The sequence below is a fragment of the Cyanistes caeruleus genome, chromosome 3, assembly GCF_971803275.1.
Source record: "Cyanistes caeruleus chromosome 3, bCyaCae1.hap1.1, whole genome shotgun sequence".
In the NCBI taxonomy this organism is placed as follows: domain Eukaryota; kingdom Metazoa; phylum Chordata; class Aves; order Passeriformes; family Paridae; genus Cyanistes; species Cyanistes caeruleus.
Window position 1 is genome coordinate 26,069,552 of NC_141703.1, and position 21,415 is coordinate 26,090,966.

General features: G+C 41.0%; 1 protein-coding gene and 2 long non-coding RNA genes across 6 annotated transcripts in view; 2 read left to right on the forward strand and 1 right to left on the reverse strand.

Moving 5' to 3' along the window:
- The window catches only part of GRTP1 (growth hormone regulated TBC protein 1), a 34,264-nt gene extending 25,698 nt beyond the window's left edge, over nucleotides 1-8,566 (reverse strand). Inside the window, exons 1-3 of one of the 3 annotated variants that reach the window (XM_086880247.1) lie at nucleotides 8,453-8,566; nucleotides 6,802-6,953; nucleotides 617-775 (exon numbers count right to left, since the gene is read on the reverse strand). In XM_086880247.1, the coding sequence (XP_086736373.1) occupies nucleotides 617-775; nucleotides 6,802-6,953; nucleotides 8,453-8,490 (349 nt within the window). In that variant the 5' untranslated portion in view covers nucleotides 8,491-8,566. Of the gene's footprint in view, nucleotides 1-616; nucleotides 776-6,801; nucleotides 6,954-7,688; nucleotides 7,787-8,452 lie in introns of those variants that run through there. The other 2 variants (XM_086880245.1, XM_086880246.1) reach the window with 2 other exon arrangements.
- Nucleotides 8,567-8,659: 93 nt separating this feature from the next.
- On the forward strand, nucleotides 8,660-11,000 carry LOC147654024 (uncharacterized). 2 transcript variants are annotated; one of them, XR_015284262.1, is made up of 4 exons: nucleotides 8,660-8,751; nucleotides 9,018-9,282; nucleotides 9,632-9,799; nucleotides 9,892-11,000. It is a non-coding gene; the product is annotated as an uncharacterized LOC147654024 (long non-coding RNA). The 2 variants fall into 2 exon arrangements; XR_015284261.1 differs by lacking the exon at nucleotides 9,892-11,000 and having other exon boundaries at nucleotides 9,632-9,816.
- A 1,864-nt stretch (nucleotides 11,001-12,864) lies between these two features.
- Nucleotides 12,865-21,415, forward strand: part of LOC111922712 (uncharacterized) — a 51,652-nt gene continuing 43,101 nt past the window's right edge. Inside the window, exon 1 of the long non-coding RNA XR_015284273.1 lies at nucleotides 12,865-12,977. This is a non-coding gene — a long non-coding RNA (uncharacterized LOC111922712). The remainder of the gene's footprint in view (nucleotides 12,978-21,415) is intronic.

Here is a 21,415-nt window from a genome sequence, read left to right on the forward strand (position 1 = left end):
ACCAGTTCAAACTTCTAACCCCTGCAGCAACAGGTGCCACAACTCTTCTAAACCTGCAGCATAGCAAACTTCAGTGTCCTTGGTTCTAATGTTACAAGAAACAAACAATTGCTCCTCATTCACCCTCTCTGCACCATTTATAATTCATATAAATCTATCAACAGCTTTTTCTGATCAGTCTTCTTACTCAACCTAAAATCCTAGCATAGTTCAACTGTCTCATATGGGCCTCTGTACCAGATCTTCAACCATCCCTGTTGCTTCTCCAGTGTCCTATGGGATAGAATTAAGGAGAAACAGACTCAAAGGCAAGTGTCATGGCTCAAAGTTACAACTCTTCAATCACTTAGATGATACTGTAATGTTTTCTAGTTTAGTCCTTCTCAAATTATTTCTAATCTTTCTTAAAAGCATTCCTTAATGCTTTTAACCACATGATGAACCTGGAAAGATCTGTGCTGTTAAGGAGCTTATGGCTAATCTAATTTAAATGTTATTTCAGCACTTAAACCACTACTACAGAAACATTAAGTTTTCCATGACATAACTTGATCTCTAACACTTAAAGACATAGGATGGATAAATACAGATAAACAGCATTATCAAGAGAAATAACCTGTTTTGATTGCTTCAAGCAGCTTGGCATTCTTCTCTCCTTCAAGCAGTCTGTGGTAATACCCAGGGTTTTGTTCCATATTGGTTTGGGCCCCACTCACGATCATCCAGACCAATGCACGGTGTTCATTGGGGATGCCTTTCCTGATATATCTCTTCACTGCAAGACAAGAAGTTTGGTTTTGTTTGTTCATTCTTAAACAAATAAATAAATAATCCATCCATATTATTCTTTTTCAAATGAGCAGCCTGAAGTTAAGACATCATAGGAAAACACTTGACTGAAGATTATTATATTTTCTCTCCTATGCTACCGTTTTAGGATAAGCTTAGGATTTACTTCTCAGCTGCATGGTATATTTTAGATTCACTCCTAAGTTCTTGTCACTCAGACTTCCCTCTCAGATCTTCACACTCAGGTTTTCCTCCCTCCTCTCTTCCCTTGCTAGAATTTTGAATCCTTTCCTTTTCTACTTTCCTGGATGGAGATACAAGCAACAGTTTCCCTTTGATCTTTGTCCTTTTTCATTCAGACAAGCACTGACTTGACTTTTCCTACATCACCAGTGGCCTCTGACATGATGGCTCTAGCATCAATGGTCACATTAGCATAACCCTAGCGCTTCAGCTTAGTGCCTGACCTCTGAAATACAGCAGAAACTGAGGAATATGCCTCCTGTCTGAATGAGCCCTGGAAGAAGTGGAGATGTGAGTGAGCAGCAGATGACTTTTTCCTAGAATAACTGTGGAAGTCTTTTCAAATCTAAAGTAGCTCTTATCTCCTGCATCATTTTCATCATAAGGGTGTGCTTCAGGGTTTTTTTTTAAGCAGATGATTCAGTGTAAATAGCTATGATGAAAGATTACAGGAAGAAGCATCAAGCTAATGACAACAAAAGCAGCTTCCTCCTGGGAATGGTATGAAAAATATTAATAAGGAGTCAATGCTGTTTATGGGTACATAATCCTAAATCAGTGTTACCTTTTCTGACCCAAAAAGACAGCTGAATGTTTGAGATTCTTCTCTTTCCTTTGGGGAGAAGAAAACTACAAATGAAACAGACATTTTGTACTAAATGAATCATGTTGTATCAATAAAAGCATCAACTTCTCCTCTCGAAATTTTATGGGACTCAAATCTGAGTGAGGATTTTATTCCGCCCACATTCTACCACACACAACATTATCACTACCTAGCCAGGTTTTATTGAATCACACAGTTCTGTAATAAATGCTGCCTAAATTAAAGGCCTGAAAAACAGCAGAGTGAAGCAAGGTTGTAAAACCCAGCCAGACACCTTCTCAATACACTCCACCTAATTACAGCTGTATATCCTTTAGGACCCAAAGCTGCTTCCCTCGTGTCACCCAACATAAACATGCACATTTAACGAGCATTTCACCCACGGAAAATCTGGTGTTTTCTCCCAAAGAAACATATTCGTAATAAATGCCTGGTCTTCAGGGTACAGTTTTTGCTTGGCTTTTCAATGAGGATTTATATTACAGGTTACAGATTCTACAGTTCTAGTCATAAAGTCACCTTAACTACAACCTTCTTTTAGACTGGAAATAATTCACTTGTTTCCATGGCGGTTCAATAACCCCCACTTAATATTTTTTACAAGATTTTGAACTGTAATGCTCAAGAAATCCTGTAAATTGACATAGCAAATACAGGAATGATTATCAAGAATCAGTCCCATTTAAGTTAACAAAGAGACATTCAGATGAGTCTAGAAACAAACTTACTGGCTAAAATACTGTATTATCACATTTTAACACATAATCCCAATGGTATTTTTTTCTGGAACAATTGCAAACTCTGGAAGCACAGCCAACACTGATATCCAACAATACACATTAAATCCAGTAGAAGCATGGACAAGCCTTTGACAGTAGCACAAGGAGAAAGCAGCCTGCAGCACAGCACATACTCATTATTCCTCAGTGTCATCGTTCTCATGGCAATAGATAGCCAGGGGCTTGGATCACCCCAAGTGACTTCTGACCCAGCTCCCTCACTCCCTGAGGAATCCAAAAGCCCTTTACATTGTGCTTTTTTTCCTCACACTATTGTAATACTTGACAGGATCTGCAAACTGGCATTTAGAAATAGCAAAGTAGTTATGAAAATGACAGCTGCAGTTTAATATATATCATTTATATATTTATATAGATCATTCATATATTTAGATAGATATAGATATATCATATTCTATAAATAGAATTGTGTTTATCCAAATATATATATATATATAAATATTTTTAGGCTCTCTTCCACATATCCTTGGGAACTAAGAAGTCCACAACAACAGTTCACACTGCAGAGTATCCTCCCACTGTAACATCTGAGAAGCTTTCCCAGATGAAGTCAGATCATGCATGGGTCTCCACCCACACATCCAATGCCAGTTGTAAACCAAGGTCTTGATCTGAAATGTAGCACTGTTGTGCAGCCCCAAGTACTGCACACAGGATCTCTCACAGGACAATCATATTATGTGGCCTAAATTCTAGAACATACATAGGTAAGAAATACCTTAATGTAAAATTTTTGCCTCTGTTCATTAACAAAATATGAAACGGCAATTGTTAAGAAACCCTCTCCCCCTCTTAATAATTCAATTGCCTCTGACACTTAGTGCTAGTTTCAAAAGCCTAGAATCACACTTTATGAATGTGGTTTCCTTTTTACAAGAAAAAACAGCTACCTGATAGGGTAGCAGTCTAACAGTGATGATAAATACCCAAAGTAACTTCAAGATAAAAATATGCAGAAAAATAACATCTTTCTAATACCGTACATTACTTATAGTAACAAGATGTAAAAATAAGTAATTTCAACCTGCCTGTCCTTGTTTGATGGTAGAATATGAGAATTTTGGAGATTTCTGCTTCAAGGTAAGTGTTGTACTGCCTTTTCCCCCCATTAACATTGTTTCACTCTACAGCATAGACACAGTTTATGTAGCAAAAAAACCCCGAACATTTAAAACTGAAAATATTAGAAGAGTGCGATTTCAAGAACCATCTGCACTTCTACTTTTTCAGGTACTAAAAATTACTGTTGAATGTTGAGGAAATAAACCTGGGCCCTAGAAGAAAAATTCTATAGAAGAGCTGGAAACAGCATACAAAGAACTGAAAGCTTTATTTCATGAATATGTAACAGAAGACACAGAGCAGATCAGTGCTGTAAATCTTAAAAGTTCCCGTCAAACTGCCTTTTCTTCCACCAAGCCCTGGGTTGGAACAGAAGTGCTCCTGTTATAACCACTGTTTAATACATTTGCTTTTCCCTTTCACTGTATTTTATCAAGGACCAGAAAGTATCTTCTGCTACTGGTCACTTTTGACTAATCCACTAACAACCAAATTCTTTTACGTAGCATGAATTTGGTCAGAATTTGGATACTTTGACCAATTATGTCAGTGTGTTGCCCACCTGTAAACAAAATAGAGCATAAAGTTGTATTTTGGTCCCATAGAGATAGAGCTGAATGAAGCAAGGAAAAAAATTGAGAGGATTTCAGTAGTGGCGGAGGGAGAGAGAGAAAGAAGGCAGGTGAAAAACAATGACTACAAACTCTCATGTGCTGTGGAAGCAAGGTGAAGATAAGAGGGGGAAACAAAAAAAATACCAGAAAAATAAGAAAAAGGAAGAAACTGGGGAATGAGTGAAAGGAACTGTCAGCCAAAATTCCCATGACCCACCCTGCCAGCAGGCTGCAATACAGAACAACAGGATACACTGCTTAATTACCATTGTCAAAGCATAGTCTAATTATTTTTCTTTATAGTGGAACAGAATTACATACATACAAACCACCCTGGATATGAGGCAAACTCAGTAGCATGTGAACATGCCACATTTCCAAACTGGAAAATTAACACAGGTCATCACTTCTTCCTGTTCGCCTGGGCAGAAATTATGAGCTTCTCCATGTGTAGACAAATGGGTGTGGAACTACTGAGATACCACACATACACTGTCTCTCATATCTACTCACAGCAGGACACAAAACACTGGTTCACAGCTACTGTGTTTGGGGAGGCAGGTCAAATATTCTTCTCAGTTCTAGCTTATGGCAGAGCCGGCAGCTCTGAGCAAAGCTTCATAGCAATGAAGTCAGGTACTGGAGGAGGGAAATTCAGTGAGTAACCAGCAGAGCTTCTGCTATTTGCCCACAAGGTAATCACTTCATAATCATCTTGCAGGATAAAGCACACACCTGCTTACACAATTCCATGTGCATGTCACAGACTTCAATCTTAATACTGAAATGAGAAGGAAAGTATTTAAAAATCAGTAATTGCATAGGTCAGCTATTCACTCTCCTCCTCTGAAGTATCAGATGAGGCTAATGCAGAAAGCTTAATAACTTTTTAAGTCAGTAATAACTCTGAATCTACACTTCAACTACATTTCCTCAATATTACTTATCCTTGTAATGCTCCCTGGAATTACATGTATATGTGAGAATCCACAGCCTAGAAATCCAGAGAAAATCTAGAAGAATCCAGAAGATCTTCAGTAACGCTGAAGATGATGCACCAGCCCACAAGGACGTGCAACAGCCCAGAGCCATTGCCTGTGCCCCCTCAGAGGATTTACAGAATCCCAGTTTCCAAAAAGAGCAACCTGCTGGAGACAATCAAAGCCATGTTAAAGGCTGCTTCCATTATGTGCCCAGTGGAGCAGCATGGCGATTGGTTCTGAAGCCTGGTGGACAAATTGAGAGATTTGGTCAAAGTTTTGCCTCCAAAATAAGACCAAAGGCATTCATAGTTAGATTCATAGTTAGTATCACAGTAACATTCTGTTTCTAAAATGCTAAAACTAGGAACACAAAGAGAAATGAAGTGAACTCACAGAAATTGCTAAAAGCTGCCACTGCTACCAGTCACACATTAAAAGAAAGGTATGAATCAAAACTGAGATTATTTCTCCTCAACTAGAAAACTAAATTCTGCAAAATCTCAAAATCCTCACTAATTCAAAATGGCATGAAGTTTGCACTGCATTCAAACTTGACACCCCAAACAAAAGCATCTTTACATTTCTAAGAAAAAATAATACAGTAGAAGCAGATACTTTCTTCTTAGCAGCATATGATCTAGCAGCTATAGCTCAAACCTACATTTTCTGGAATTTCACACCCTTAAAACAGACATCTGTACACAAAATACACTGCTATATTTAAAATGTCTCACTAGTTATCATCCCATTCCTGGTGCCAGGGAAAAAAACAACCCCAAAACAACAAAACCATCAGAATCATGAGCCAAAGGCTGTGCCTGGAGCACGGCTCTAAATACTTTACCCATGTTACAATATCTGAATAATCTTTCTCTAGTTTTACTCAATTTTTCCTTAACGTACTTCAGAGAACTTTGTCCAATTCCAGAAGACACCCAAAGAGAAAGCAACCTCATTAGCACCATTTAAACCGAACAGGAAAATTTAGATGCTTATATGGAAACAACCCAGAGAGAGTGGGAGGAAACTCCACCCTTTAGTTTCACAAGATTCTCTAACACCTTCTGACTCTCTCTGTTTCTACCTGTATCTCTTGCAAGAGATAACACATTACTAGAGGTTTTCATGCTCTTTGAAGGAGATATTAACACTTCCATCTGCATTTTATCCAATGTTGCATTAGTCCCTGCATTAATCTCACTTTCTTCACTTAGTAAGGCATTTCTCATCAGCTCTCAGCACACACCTTTTTAGCTGCATGGTTAATGTTATTTTACAAAAGGAGGATAAGGAGGGCTGGAAAAATCTCAGCAGCCTAAAGAACTGTTAAAGAGGCAGCAACTGAGAGCACTAACATCCTGATCCCTGGGGTCCAAGACAGCATCTTCTACATAATCTCACGTCTTTTTAAAGAGAGCACAGAGTACGATACAGCCAACAGCTGCAGAACGGCATCTTGGAGTGTCAGTGTCCACAATAGCTGGGTTACAGATGTAACAAGATATTTGTTGCCTGAAGAGGGATGACTCCTTTGGAAGGTTTTAATGAAATCCCTCTAACAACAGCATACCTGCTTATGCATTATTACTGTTTATACTACTGGCTTTCATTTGAAGACAGAAATAGTATTCAACATTCAAAAACAGAAATCTATTGAACCCTAACATAACGCAGTTTTACCTATAATGAGACACGAAGCTCACCTTTTAAACTCTTCTGTATACTGTTATTCCCCTTTAGGAGCTTGGACCATTTTATTGCTCTTCTAGTGAGTACCACTAGGTATCTGGAAAAGAATGCTTCATAGGATGCATAGTCAAAGTCTTCTGGCCTTTCAAACCCATATGGATCAACCCTACAAAATAAAAAGAACTCCTATAATAATGTTTCTACATACCTACAGCTGAAGAAAAATAAAAAAAAGCAAGTATGCTTTAAATAACTTACAGTTGCTATTTCTAAAAGCAGCTTAAGGCTCCCTCCTCCCAGCAAAAACCTACTTTACACAAACTGTTACACTCCATTTAGCATATCAAAGCTGTTTAAGTAAATTAATTTAAACATGCACTGTTCACTCAGTTTCACAGAGTTCACTGGGTTTTTAAGCAAGGCATTTTTGGAGCAAAGGACCCATCATGTACCAAACTGACACAAAATTATGGCCACATAAAAGTCTGGGAGGTATTTTTCTCCACAACACAGACAAACAGTTGAAAAGTATGAGGTACAGCACAACAGCTCCAATATGGCCTGAATTCTCTTCACAGGCAGTTCTGTGCACAAAAATGACAACAGAAAGTACAAGTGTAACAAGTTACAAAGGTTATTTTTAAATTGGCAATTTCTGAAATTATCTGCATGAAAATATACAACATGAAAAAAGACAAATCCTTGTGTCAATCTGCCTTCTTCATGTGTAGTACCAAAATGCTTATTTTATTATCTTATGCAATTGTTTCAGTGTTACAGCACATTATCTCAGGCAGCACAATAATGACAGAGCATCAGAATTCCATGGCTCATTCTGCTCTAATATACCAACTCACCTCGCTAAATTAGATTTATCGCAACTTCCCAGGGTGTTCCATACCTGCAAATTACCACCTGAGTACAGGACATCAATGGGCTTCACAGAAGTTAAACAGGCAGAGGGATCTGCCAGCCAGACAAGGTTTCTAGACAGACTTCAGGATTTAACTTCCCAAAACACTGCCTGTTTCATTCATGAAGAAGGAATCTGGCCATGGAGCAGCATCAGCACAGCCTTGGGAAAACTGGCTCACAGGAGCGTCACAGGTATAAAGCATGAATCAGATGAGGAACAATTAAATATTCAGACCCCAAGTGGGTATTACATTGTTGGCTGCTTAGAAGAATACCTTATTATTCATGTACTCCTCAAATCTGACACAAAAACTACAAGTGTAAAAATCAACGATACCGACACGGATTTCTTTGAAGACACAGAACATGAAAACACACACACACAAAACACTCTCACACGTCCATAAACACACATCTCTCATTTACGACTGCGACTGCCCAGACAGCAAATACAGATTAATTTCATGCTCCACTCCATTCCTAAGGCAGAAAAGGAAAAAAACAAAGAGCGAAGACGCAGGGTTTTGGGGGAGCCCCCTCCTCCGCCTGTCCTGGGGCAGGGAAGGCTGCGGCGGCCGCTCGCTGCCCTCAGCCGCGCCCGGGCCGGTGTGTGAGGGCTTCCCCCGGCCGCGGCCCCCGGCAGGGCCGGCTCCGAGCTCGGGGGGCACAGCTCGCCCTCCCTGCGCGGCCGGCGCCCCCCGAGCCCAGCCCTGTCGGCAGCCCTGTCGGCAGCCCTGTCGGCAGCCCTACCTGTACGCCCAGTCCCGCCCGTCCTCTCGCCCCGCCATCGGCCGCCCCGCTGGCGCCCGGCGGGCGGGCGCTCCCAGGCCGAGCAGCGCCGCGGCCGCGGCCCCGCGCCGAGCTCCGGCTCCCCAGTTCAACTCTCTGCCGCCCTGCGAGGGGCGGGGGCGGCCGCCGGGCCCGCCCCGTGCCCGGGCCGGCAGCGGGCAGGGCACGGCAGGGCAGGGCAGCTCCGCGCCCGCGGGGCCGACCCGCCTTCCCTGCCCGGCCGGCCCGGCTGGGAGACGCGGATCTGGTGCTAATCCCAGGTTAGATGTGTGCGTTTCACATTTCGCTCACGTCGTGGGGAAAAAAAAAAAAAAATCAAATGTTTTAGCACGAGGGAAATGTCTCATTAGTACGGGGGGAAAGTGGTTTCAGGTACAGCTCTTCAAACCCAAATAATTTCCCTATAACGAGGTAGAAGAGGTGGTTGTGTTATTATTTAAGTTTGCTGGCTTGGTTTGGGATTCTTTTTTTTTCCCCTCAAATCCAAAAATGGTTCTTTTTAATCTCCCCTAATTATTCATTACAGTCAGAATCACAGAATATTCTGGGTTGAAAGATGGACCCAGAAGGATCATAAAAAAGCCCAACTTCTGAGCCTGCAGAGGACACCCAAGAGTCACAGCATGTGCCTGAGAGCATTGTCCAAACGCTTCTGGAACTCTGTCAGACTTGGTGCTGCGACCACTTCCCTGGGTGACCTGTTCCAGTGCCCAGCCACCCTCTGGGTGAAGAACCTTTTTCCAGTACACTGAAATATTGCCAACTTCAGCTTCTGCTGATTAGTTCCCACCGTAAGTTAACATTCATTTAGATACGTTTTAAATAATAGATGCAGATTGGAAAAAAACGTGGAGTATAATACAGAAAATTATACTAAAAAAAATGGCTTCCCCATTTCCAGAATCCACCTCAAAAATTAACACACTGTTCATGTTAAGAGGTCTTGAACAAAGCCTGAAGCTCACAAGGACTCAGTCCTACCAGATTGCCAGCAGCTTAATTCATAACACCCCGCAAAACAGAATGGAAAGAGCAAAATTATATCCCTGCTTGTCCTTTTTCGAACCGAGTTCTGACTTTGCACCCAGCAAAGTGCTTGGAAAATTACAGCTACTGCTGGGGAAACATTATCTTTTTCAGCCAGCAAGTAAGAGTTGCTGCAGACAACAGATGGGATTTCACAAGGGAGATCAACAGTTCTTCCAGCACACTCTTTAGGAAAGCTACCTTCCCTCTGCGGGATCACAGGCAGTCACCCACACAGAAATGTAAAAGTAGCTCCAATGGCAAGGAAAAGAAAATAAAGAGGTTTGTACTTGGTTTAACTGCCATTGCAGTGCTGTGAAAATCTGTGATTGTTCAGCAAAACGTAATTATTACTTTTTTTGTGCGGGGAGCAGGGAGGGAATTCTGTGCTTCAGCGGGTATAGGGCTGCTCCTGCAGGAGGATGGTCCTGCTCAAATTACTGTGCGGCATCACGAAGTCGCTCGGGTTCTGGCACAAGCGGAGCGTGATTGCAGCGCAGCCGGGGAGCGCCGGCCGGGGCCGCTGCCAAGCCGGGCTTGAGTCGCCGCCAGCGCTGCCTTGGCGGAGCGTGGGCAGAGGCACGCTCAGCAATCAGCTCTGCCCGGAGAGATGGCCGCAGACTCACAGAAAATCCTTGGCAGAGGTGCGAATAGGAGGCAACGTTGTCCCACGGAAGAAAAGAAGGAAGCCTCAGTTAAGCAGAATATCCTTTTTTCCTCTAAATCCTGAAACCGTAGATTTGTTAAGGTAACAGTTATACTTCATCTGTCAACATCAGGCCCTTTGGTGTGTATGCCCTTTAAAATGGATGCATCAAAAGTTCCCTGCAAACAGCAGACTGTTTCTGTGATTAATTAAGGTACATCTGCTGTGCGTCAAGGGTAGCCTTGTCTATAGCACAGTGTACTTTTACTCAAGCCTCAAATGTTATGAACAGTTTCTTTTGGTCTAACACAAACACAACTGTGTGGCTGACTCAGATTTATGCTTGTTACACACAAAAGCTCCCACTAAGAATGCTTAGGTTATTAATTGATTAATGGAAATAATTCCTAAATTTCAGCGCAATAATTGGATCCCCGTAGTTTGTCTAACAGTACAAGCCAGCTCACTGTCTTGCAAGAGAGAATACCTTGGTTGTCCTTCCCGGGGTATCAATGCTGCTCTCTTCTGGGCAGATGATATCATGTTGCTTTTAAAGGCATTCAAAGAAACAAAAGTAATAAACCCTTGAATCTGAAAACTGCTTTGGTGGTGTGATCAGCAGAAAAGGATACTATTTACTTTTGATCCTTTACTTCTGGAGGAGCTGGTGACAGTGGCAGAGTACAAAAGGGTAGGCTTAGCTGACGTTTGGACCAGTGAAGCTCACAGCCTTCCTTTCTGCCACCTGGTGCAAAAGGAAATATACCTTACTTAACTTCTCTCCCACCCCCTTTTTACATATGAACCTTATCCCTGAAGTTTTTATGTTATGGTGAACGTGTGTGCTAGAAATTATCATCGTTCTGCTCCCAGAGTAAAATATTGACTCCCTTAAAATAGTGACTTCCCTTTAAGGGTAGGCATTTAGACATGGTGTTCCCTGCAAAGGCAGATGAAGACAGCAGATGAGTGTTTCACAGGCTGAGGCGTTCAGAGCTTTTCTTGTCTCGTACCCTGCATTTTAGTGAGCAAGCCTTCCATTCTCAAGTTTGCAGAGCAGTTGCTAAATAATGATACCAGGATGATTGTCAGCCTTATCAGGAGTTACTCTGGAGTGGCTTCATGCTTCCTAAAATGTGAAATGTGACATGTGTGCCACGTCACCTATGTCTGATGTATCAGCAGTGCTGAAATGTGGTCCAGTTCCTCATACACCACCCCACAGCCATTGCTACTCTTAAAGCCAGAAGTGGAGGAGGAGCATCAGGAGAAATTCCCTAACAATATTTGTGCTGGAAGTATTGGTTTGACTGCCTGTGGGGACCATAAGGATTCTTTATCCATCCAAGAATAGAAGAAATACAGTTATTAGGAAGAAATATCGTTATTATTTATTATTTAAATATATATTTCTATTATTTAAATATATATTTATTATTTTGAATATCAGATACGTGTTTTTTTTCCCCAAGGTTCCTTTTTGCTAGCTTCAGGGAGGCCAAAGAGTAGAAATTGTTAGGGGTAAGAAAAGCACTATAGGACTGAGAGTCCTATAAGGTGTGTGTGAATATGGGTGTACATGGATATAGTGTGCCTAATATTTTTAAAACAGCACGAGTCAATCTGCTCATAAGAAATACTAGTGAGAAACACCATTTCCAGCAAAGGTAGCAGCTCTGCTTTTTTATATCCACACAGGAATTTAAACTTAAAAAAAACCTTAACTGCTTACAAGATGGTTTAATAGCCCCTGTTTAGAAAATATGAATGCAGCAGCATTGAAGAAGAGATAAAAAGATAATTCTCAGTACTGACTGGGTGCTGTAGTATCCTAAGTAAGGGATGAAATTCCCACAGCATACGTGGTTTCCCTAGCTCATGTGATTTTCCGTATAGCCACTCATCTTTCTGTCTGTACTTGGTTAACCATGCCACACAAGTGTACCCTGCTTCCTTGGAGCTCTACTCTGGCTGGAGCTACTTTCCCATGACCTGAAATAAATCTGCTGCTCCATACTTGGAGAAGATAGTTAAGGTTGAGTAGATTTGGCAGTATAGAATATCCAGTAAGAAGTAAGAATTATCTATCTGTCTATCTATCTATCTATCTATCTATCTATCTATCTATCTATCTATATCTATATATCACTGCTTGTCTCTATTATAACACAGACATAATGTGCTCCAGGACTAGACAACTCATCCAGCTAATGAAGTTAAGGAATGCAACCATCACATCCAGACACCTGTAGTTCCTGTTACAACCAACTACCTACCAAGTTTAGTCAATCCTCATCTACATATGGATTAAGGCTCTCAATCCATAACAAAATGTAATGAAATGCTGAACTTGCTCCATGTTTTTGTCCCAGCAAATTGCATCATGCTTACATAATTGTAGTCTGCAGGCCTGATTAAACCTGTTCACGTGAATTGTTCCTGATGGAATGTTGATGCATTCACTGTACTTTAGAACAGACTACATAGCAAGGACAGAAATGTATTTTTAAATGTTAATTTACACTATTCCCTAAAGGCTTCACAGCTTCATGTCTATGAAGGTTACTGGCTGTTAGGACAAGTTACCTCCCTGCATAGTCTGGGAACCGACAGTATTTTGATAATTCTCAGTATGACTGTGGCCCCGGGAGTCAAAGCATACTGATAAGAGCATCTATAAAAAGGAGCTCTAAAGCTTGCTGCATAGCACTGCAGCTGCCTGGAGAATCAACATTACCCATGGAAACCTCTGCAGAAAGGTTTCTGCACTCAGCTGCCATCCTCCAGCTGCGTCAGAAGAGAAGGCTCAAGGCTGTAAGTGACAATATTGGAAACAGCAGGGGAAGAGAAATTATATGGTAGTGCCCTCGGTGTGAAAAACACAGCAAAATTATATGTCAAAAGTGATATGGGAAAGACACTTAAATATTATTAGCAGGAAGCATTCCTAAGGCAGGGACAAGGGTGTCCTTAGGAAAAAGGTCAGTAACTATCAGAGATCAGTAACTCAGCAGTGTGGAACTGAGTAGGGCAGGAGAGAAATTAATGAATTTACCTTAGGTCAGGCTGCAACTCTGTAATACATGTTTGTTCTTCAACTGACAAAGTGAAGTATTTTCTAGATGGCTTTGTTCTGTTTATCTTGTTTTTCCTTATCTACTTGAATGATCATGAGGGGTGTGCTGAAAGCCTGTTAAATCATGCTGATGATGTTTACTGCCCTGGCTGCATGAGTACAAGGCTTATAACTGAACTTTGAAATTTCATAAGGAGAGATGATAGGCAAGATTGGAGAATATTAACTCCTTACTTGTCCCATCCCCTTTTCTTTCTTATCCCAAATTGTGAAGGTACCCTGCCTAACAAATCTGGTAGCTCAAATAACTACTGATTAGGGATGGGGTTTAATTTGGATGTTCTCTGTCTACTATGATTTCACATTTGGTACTAGCTGAGAAAAGGCAAATCTTCTCCTAGCCTTTGATGGCTTCTTCATTAGGATTCCTCCACAAGGACTCTAATTTCAGTTGTCTCTCGAGTAGTATCCCAATTGGTAAGCAACAGGAAGAGTTATCATTACAGGCCTTGAAATACAGTATTTGCATGTAAATACACAGTCTTAGCTGTGAAAAACATTAGCTATTTCTCTCTTAGTTGTCCCTATGCAGCAAGGGGTTTCTTTATAAATAATGCATCACGTAAAAAAAAATTCCTCAAAGTAACAACATGATTTAGTGTCAAGAGAAGAAGGAATATCTACCCACTCAGGAACAGACATCAATTTCATACACGGAATAAGGATGAGTTTCGTAGGAGCACAGATGTGAAGTGTCTGTAATTAAATACTATTTTACAGTGCATACATACAGGGGTATTTAGTTTAAGTTAGATCAGCAAATTCCCTTCCTGTAAATTCCAACTTCCAATTGGAGTGCTGAACTCTGTGAAAGGTAATCTGGTCCCAGGGAGGTTGTTCTTCACCACAGCTTTCCACATGTTTATCCCTTACACATTTTTCAGACTCATGGCCTGAAAGAAAAAAGTTTTGTGAAAACCTAAAACTGGGCTTGACAGCAAGAGCGAGTGGAGCTCCTTGGAACTGCAAGGTTATAGCAACAACCATCAGTACAGACATGCCTCAGTATTTACATGGGATCAAGATATCAGCTGAAGTATCATGTTTTTAAATTCCTTTGCAAGGGAAAAAGCTGTGATTGCAACATCTAGGATCAAATTATTACTTTCTTCTGGCTTACTTTGTCAGGTTACAGATGACATCACATGACTAATACTAGAGGAAAAATGTCATTTTAATTTTGTGTTAATTTGCATTAACACTAACATAGGTTGGTGTTCCTGGTACTATGGCAAATTGGTACATTATCAAAATTGAAATAATTTAATTTTTCTTTTTCATATTTCAGGTGTTTCTGACACTGTTCTTTCCCATCTTAGAGTAACATATATATTATCATTAACATATATTTTACTTGTGAAATATATTACATGTGGCTGCTCTGTCTCTCAGATGGCATATCTTTGCTTGTGTTACAAAAAGTAGAGGCAGGGACTATTACTACATTAAAGCAGGCTAGATCATAAATGTGAAGGTATACTCACAGTTTTGCTTCACATCTGCATACTCAGGGAAAGTAAACATGAAGGAGCTGCAAGTAGAACAAAAGCAAGTTCAGCCTTCCATCTGGTAGAAAAAAACCTGCTGGTGCATTGGATATTGTGCAGAGCAATGCAGAATTTCCCCTCTGCACATTACAGGATCAATTATAGTTCACAGCAAAGCTGCAAGTCTAACATCTTTATGCAAGCTGAGAATCAAATGGTCAGATTCTAGGAAGATGGACACCTTGCTGAGAACTTCCTCAGATTCACCCAGTGCTTCAAAAAAGGAAAAAAAAGAAGAAAAAAAAGGGAAAAAAAAAAAAGGAAAAAAAAAAAGAAGAAGGAAAAAAAGAAGGGAATCTTGGAAGTCCTCTTCTAGAGAGCACACAGCTTTCAAAGTGCACACAGTTTTCATGAGCATGACTGGGACCTATTCTGTGTGGAAAAACACTGTAGTTCTTTTGATTGTGCTGTCTGTATTTTAGAGTATTGCTTTGTGGTTACTACAAGGGGTGTTCAGAGTTCACAGTGTAGGTTCTAACATGAAACAAATGCAGGATTAGCAAGGTGTTGTATTTCCCACAGCAGTGATAGTATGTCCCTGACAATACATTTCATATTCCCAGGAGAGAAAGCTAATGCTGGTCCCTGCAGTCAAGCTTATGCAGTGATAATAAACAGTACTTAAAAACCTCACAGTTGCTGTTAAGGGCCCTCACAAAGGATCATTTGTAAAGAAACAAAAGACAGCTCTGCTGGACTTATTTCCGAGAAGAAGTAACAATTAGGTAACACTTACATAAGAATCAATGTCTGGCTTTAGCTTTTCAATAGTCTGATTTGCTGCTCCAACACCCTTCAGTACCTTTTGTAAACACATCCTCCTGTGCACTTTTTGGCAACTTGCACTCCCCTGACCCACAGAGCTGTCTGGATCCAGCCTGCATTTAACATCCCTTGCTAAACAGTTTTGAACACTAGTGGAGTAACGTCAAATAATATTTGAGAAATTTGCAGCAGATGATTGCAAGGAGCAAAGCTGTGAGCACTGAAATGTTGACAATAAGAGCATGCAAGATGCTTATCTTTCTGATTTACCACTTACCTTTAAACTAAAAAACAAAGACATCTTGGATCTCCTCCCTGAACATACATACTGCAATACAGCAATTGTGTTGATGGTCTGTACTATTGAACATGGATAAAAATGTTCAGAAGAGACAGAATCTGTCTTTGACAAATGTGAGGAGAGATGGGGCAGGACACCACAGAGAACCACTGCATCAGGGTTTCTGCAACTCTAATTTGAACATGACTATTTTTAGAAGACCTGTTGTACATACCAACAACATTAATGACTGCCAGATGAGACAACCATGTTCCTAAATCCAGTGACATCATCTGCAGCTCTCAGTATTTAACTAAAGCATATGTTTGGCAAATAATAATAAAAAGTAACTAATTCTTCTTGTTTTCATCAAATTGAATTATGCTTTTATTTTGTCTCTCTTTTCCTTTCAGTAATTAGTCCTGAGAGTACCTTTACAGCCTTTAGTTCTTACTATCTAATGGAGTTAATGACTTTACTACAAAATTTCTTACTATCTAATGGAGTTAATGACTTTTCTACAAAATTCTGACTTTTTGTGATTTGTGTGTGTTATGAACAGAAACCATGATTTCCTGTTGCCTTCATTTTATTGCTATTCTGTGATTCTTCTAAGATTTTGGGAAGCAAATAATCCCCACAAAGAAACCTGTCTCCCCCATTACTAAATGGTGAGAAAAGCAAAGAAGAAGGCTCTATGATCTCTCACAGGAGACATGCAAACACATTTGCCATATAGATCCACATTTGTAAGAGACATCCTAAGCTAGCCCAGAATAAGGGAGTAATTGCAGGGCAAAATTCCATCTTTCTTTACCAAGGGCATCTTTCTTACCGCTGTTTACTACTAACAAGCTGTTCACTCACAGATCTACCCACAGTCCTGACTGATAATGTTCATAAGAGATAAAGCAGCCTCATTAGAGAAGTTTCCAATTGGTTGTGGTGATTGAGGGATGCAAGTTGAGTGACAAGCAGCTAGGAGTTGGAGAGAGCACTTTGATCTATGCCTGCAGCAGAATAACACCCAAAGAAATCCCAGACACTGTCAATGAATGTCAAAAGGGCCTTGAAGTAAATCGTTGAGGATTTGATTGTTGATCTCAGCAAAATACCATCCAGACCTTGTCAGTTGTGGAAAATGGAAAGAAAGAGTCAGAACCTTCAAAATGCAAGGGCTCCAATTAGGCAAAGCCACTTAGCTGTTGTTTCCTGCTCAGTGCAGGTACTGAGCCCACTGCAGACTCAGCATAAAATGACAGAATCTTGGTGTCACCAAAACCATGGGAATCAAAGAAACTCTCCAACACCATCTTTTAAATATTGGAGAATCAGGCATTACTTTACTCTGGCCAGGGTGTGCAATGGAAATCTTTCCCTCCACACATGACAATAGTATCAGAGCATCATTTCTGTTGGCAATGACCTTTAAGATTATTGAGTCCAACCATTAACCCAGCACTGCCAAATCCACCTTTTGCCCTGAAGTGGCAGAACTTTACAGAAATTGAGGGGGGGGTGGGTGGGGGGGGGTGGGGAGGGAGTGGCTCCAAAAATAGTTTGTGTGAGGTGAAGGAGCCAGTGCTCTTCTTAGAGAAATGTTGCCAGTGTTGCAGTCTTCCTTTCAATCCTGCACAACCACATCATCTAAATGACAACAAACTGGGATTATTTTTGTCCACAGTAATCTGGAAAAGGAGTTGAAGGATTTCCATCCTATAAAATAAAGAAGTACACTCTGTGCCAAGTGGTAATAGGGCTTTAAGACCTTTGTGATCTGGAACTCCTAAGTCCCTGTGGCAACTTCACTGTCAGCTGAGCCTGGAAGCCCTGTGTGCATCAGGAAAGGCAGAGGTAATGACATAAAAGGTCTTGCAGCAAGGAAAGGAGGTTTAGTCAGCCAAAACTGCTGTGTTTTATCAGCCAAAAAGTGCTCTGTGTGCAAAGGGAATGCCCCCAGGCTGGTGAAATATGCTGTGGTGTTGCCTCTGCTCCCCTTAGCTTTGCCCATAGGACTCACAAGCTGTTGTGGGGTCAAAGATAAGCTATTAAAAATTAGGAACAAAATAGGGTCTCTGGATTGCTGGAGGGAGGAGTTACCAAGTGCTGCTCTTGCCAGAAACATGCTGTTCTGGGCATAAATCAAGGTTTCCTCTTTGTTACCACAGCCTTTGCTGTGCATTTCTCCTTCCCTGGTACTGTAGGAAGCTTCCACACTCTTCTGTGCTCCAGAGCTGCTCATTGTCATGGAGAGCAGCCCTGCAGCAGCCCCAGGACAGCTCCTGTCATGGCAGCAGCCCTGCAGCACTGGGAGTTGGATGAGCAGGGGGAAAGCCATGGGCAAATACACTCATCTATATGAATGTATATACTCAGGTATGTGTCCAGGTTCTAGCAAAACCCACCCATTCCCATGGGCACTTGGGGGACGGTGGTGACAGTGGCAGAGCAAGAGGAGGATGGTGTTTGTACAAGGTTTTGGATCAGGGCTGCATTACAGAACATGCCTCTTATGGTCTTGTGGCTTGTAGAGACGAAGACGATGGCAGAGCTCAGCCCTAGTGCAAATATAAGAGCCTGGCTTGTTTGCTGTGCTTTTGTGGTGTGATAGCTGAGTGCCAGATATCCTTCTGCCATGCTGGAAATGTCAGAGTGGATGCTGCTACCCACTTTGTAGCAGCAGCAGCAGCTGCCTGTCCCTTGTGCTGTCCAGGCCTCCAAGGTGCAGAGGACTTGGCCTTCCTTACCAGGCTCCTCCTGCAGCTGGGGTGGTGGCAGAGAGGAAAATCCCAAGGTATCCAAGGATGAGTGAGTACAGCCCTAGAGCACAGAAGGGGTGGAAAAGCTTTCTCCGCTCCCCCCAGAATTTTAGTTCTTTGAGCACCCAATTGTCACCAAATTTGAGATCTGCTGCCAGAATGCAGTAGATGTGTGCATATGTGTAGCTGATCAAAATAGCATGTTCAAAATGTTGGAGTTTTTTTAATGTCTATGAGTGCTTTCTTTAAAAAAAATAGCAGTGAAACTTCAGAAGGGAAAGATTACTATGTTACTGAAAACTCTCTTTGTTTTCAGGGTTTTCCCAGGAATTAATGAGCAGCTGCATGTTGGAAAGAAATTCTTTCTCATGAGGCTCTTGGGAAGGCTCAGGAGTCTTTATTGAACAATAATGGTAAAATTTGTCCCAGAGAGCAAGTTCTCTATGTTTCTTGGAAACACATGATTCATGTTCCAGTCTCATTTTGCAGCCCTTGAACAAGACAGAAATGTAAGGGGAAAAGTAGGAAAATGGAAAGGTAGAGAGGGAAGCCAGCGATAGGAAATGCATGTGTCACAGGATGAGCTTAGCAGAGTTTCCATGTCAGCAGTGAGGAAAAAATATATATTCTTTTGTCTATTAAAATTACTCTTTGCAACATCTAATTTTTACTTTTGTGAAGCATTCATAATTTTTCTTTTGTGAACTGGTGAAGGAATCCAGATGAGTTTTAAACACAAACATGGATTTTGAAAAAATAGATATGAAAAACATATTTTTCTAGAAAGATGCCACGATTCAGTGGGGCCCAGACTCAAAATTCTTGAACTCTAGAGAATTTAACTCATTGTGGCACAGAGATCAGTAACACTGCAAGTCATTGCTTGAGTCTTAATCTTGGACCTTGCTGTGGGATCTTTGGAGTCAGTCACTATGGGTATCTCTTAATTCATGTCTGTGTATTACTAAAGACTGTAGGGGGACCAGAAAATGATCAGATGATCATCATGTAATGTTGTTTCACCTCCTGGAAGAGCGGTCTTAGTGATTTTGTGCTGTGGGCTGTGCTTGCTGAAGTGGGTAGTAAAGATCCCTATTTCCATTACAAAGAGTAATGTTTAATGATCAGCTGAAGTATTGATATTCTTCCTTCCACCTTCCCTCCTGCCTGGTAAACAGCTGCTCATGCACACAAAACAAAACATTGTGGGAGAACTCTCGAGTGAAGCGTTAACTCTTAGCTATCATCCTCAGGCAGAATTTGTTTCCATACTCCCTTAAGGATGCAGGGCTTTTCCTTGTCAGCAAAGACACATCTCCACATGGCAAACTCGCCATCTGCAGGCCAGTGAGACAACTTGCCAGGGACGGAGAAGAAACAGCCCCACAAACTCAGGGACAACTTGCTTATGGTGCTCTTATGATTTCCTCTTCTTTTGTGCCCCATTTAACAAAAGGAAATCTCTCTCTGGGTGTTATCCCAAAGAACTTTAGAGCGTCTGTCTCTTGAGCTTAATCCTATCCCAGTGGATTTCTTAAAAATGTAAAAAAAATTATATTTCATGTTCTTCTGCAGCAGGCTTCTCCTACCCTTATTAACTCATGTCTGGTCTCAGCTGCAAGGAGAGAGAACAGCTTCCCAGCCCAGGCCTTAACACCCTCCCCCAGCTACTACAAATCATCACTCTTTTGTCCTATGAAACACGGTTTTGATTAGAACACACTGTTTCATAAGCATATTTTTGCCATGAGAACATGTTTTATTTTTTAAAGATACTAAAACATAGTGTTTCAGGAAGTTGAACTTTCTTTGTCAGGCTGGAAGAATATTAATGGAACACATTTTTCTATTTGAAATAAATCTTAAGGAGGATATTTACCTTATTTCAGTGGTTATTTTGTAGTGCTCTTGAATGTCAGTTGCATCGAATTAATCAAAGAAAGTAAAAACCTAAAGAAAATATTTAATTTTCTTAATAATGTTTCCATTCAGCCCTCAAAAAAAAAACCCAAGAGGAAACTGAAGCAACGTCAGTTTCCCTCCCATTTTGAATAAAACTATCTCTAAGCTGAGATGATTTTTCATTTAAACCTGGATTTCTAAAGAAGAAAGCATACATAAAGACCTGATTTTGCATTTCCATCTGCCTAGAGTTGAGCACTGGTGGTATACATTGGAGAGCAGTGTCCACTTATTTTTAAAAAAATATTTAAAGAAGACTGAACCAAATTTTTAATTCAAAAACTAAGACTCAGTGTTAGCTTGTTGAAAGGGAAGCACCCAGAGGTTGTACCTCTGCCATGTATCTGCTCCCAGGTGAATTCTGAAAACAGGGGACTGAAGTTAATAGAAAATAGTATTCAGACTGGATTTTCACATTGCCTGGAAACGTCAGGTAAGCTCTGGGTTGCAGTCAGAAGGGTAGCACATCTGAATACACACACTTGTTGCAAACTGGCTTGACCTAAAGAACTGAAGTGTATAGACACGGTGAGGGGAAGAGTCATTCATTCCCCTGACACAGGGGGAGAAGCCAGGCATAGATCAAGACTGATTCTTTTGACATCAGAAAGCCTTACTGCACTGGGGAGGCAAAATCATGACTTAACTGTATTTTCATTATATTTTCTTAGAACCCCATTGGGCTCAAGTATTTGGTTTCATGGGGTACTTAGGCAAGTCTGCTTCTTTTAATCCTTGGTTACATCCAGCTTCATACATGCTCCTTCTGGAAATTTTGTTCCCACACAGTTTACACACACCCC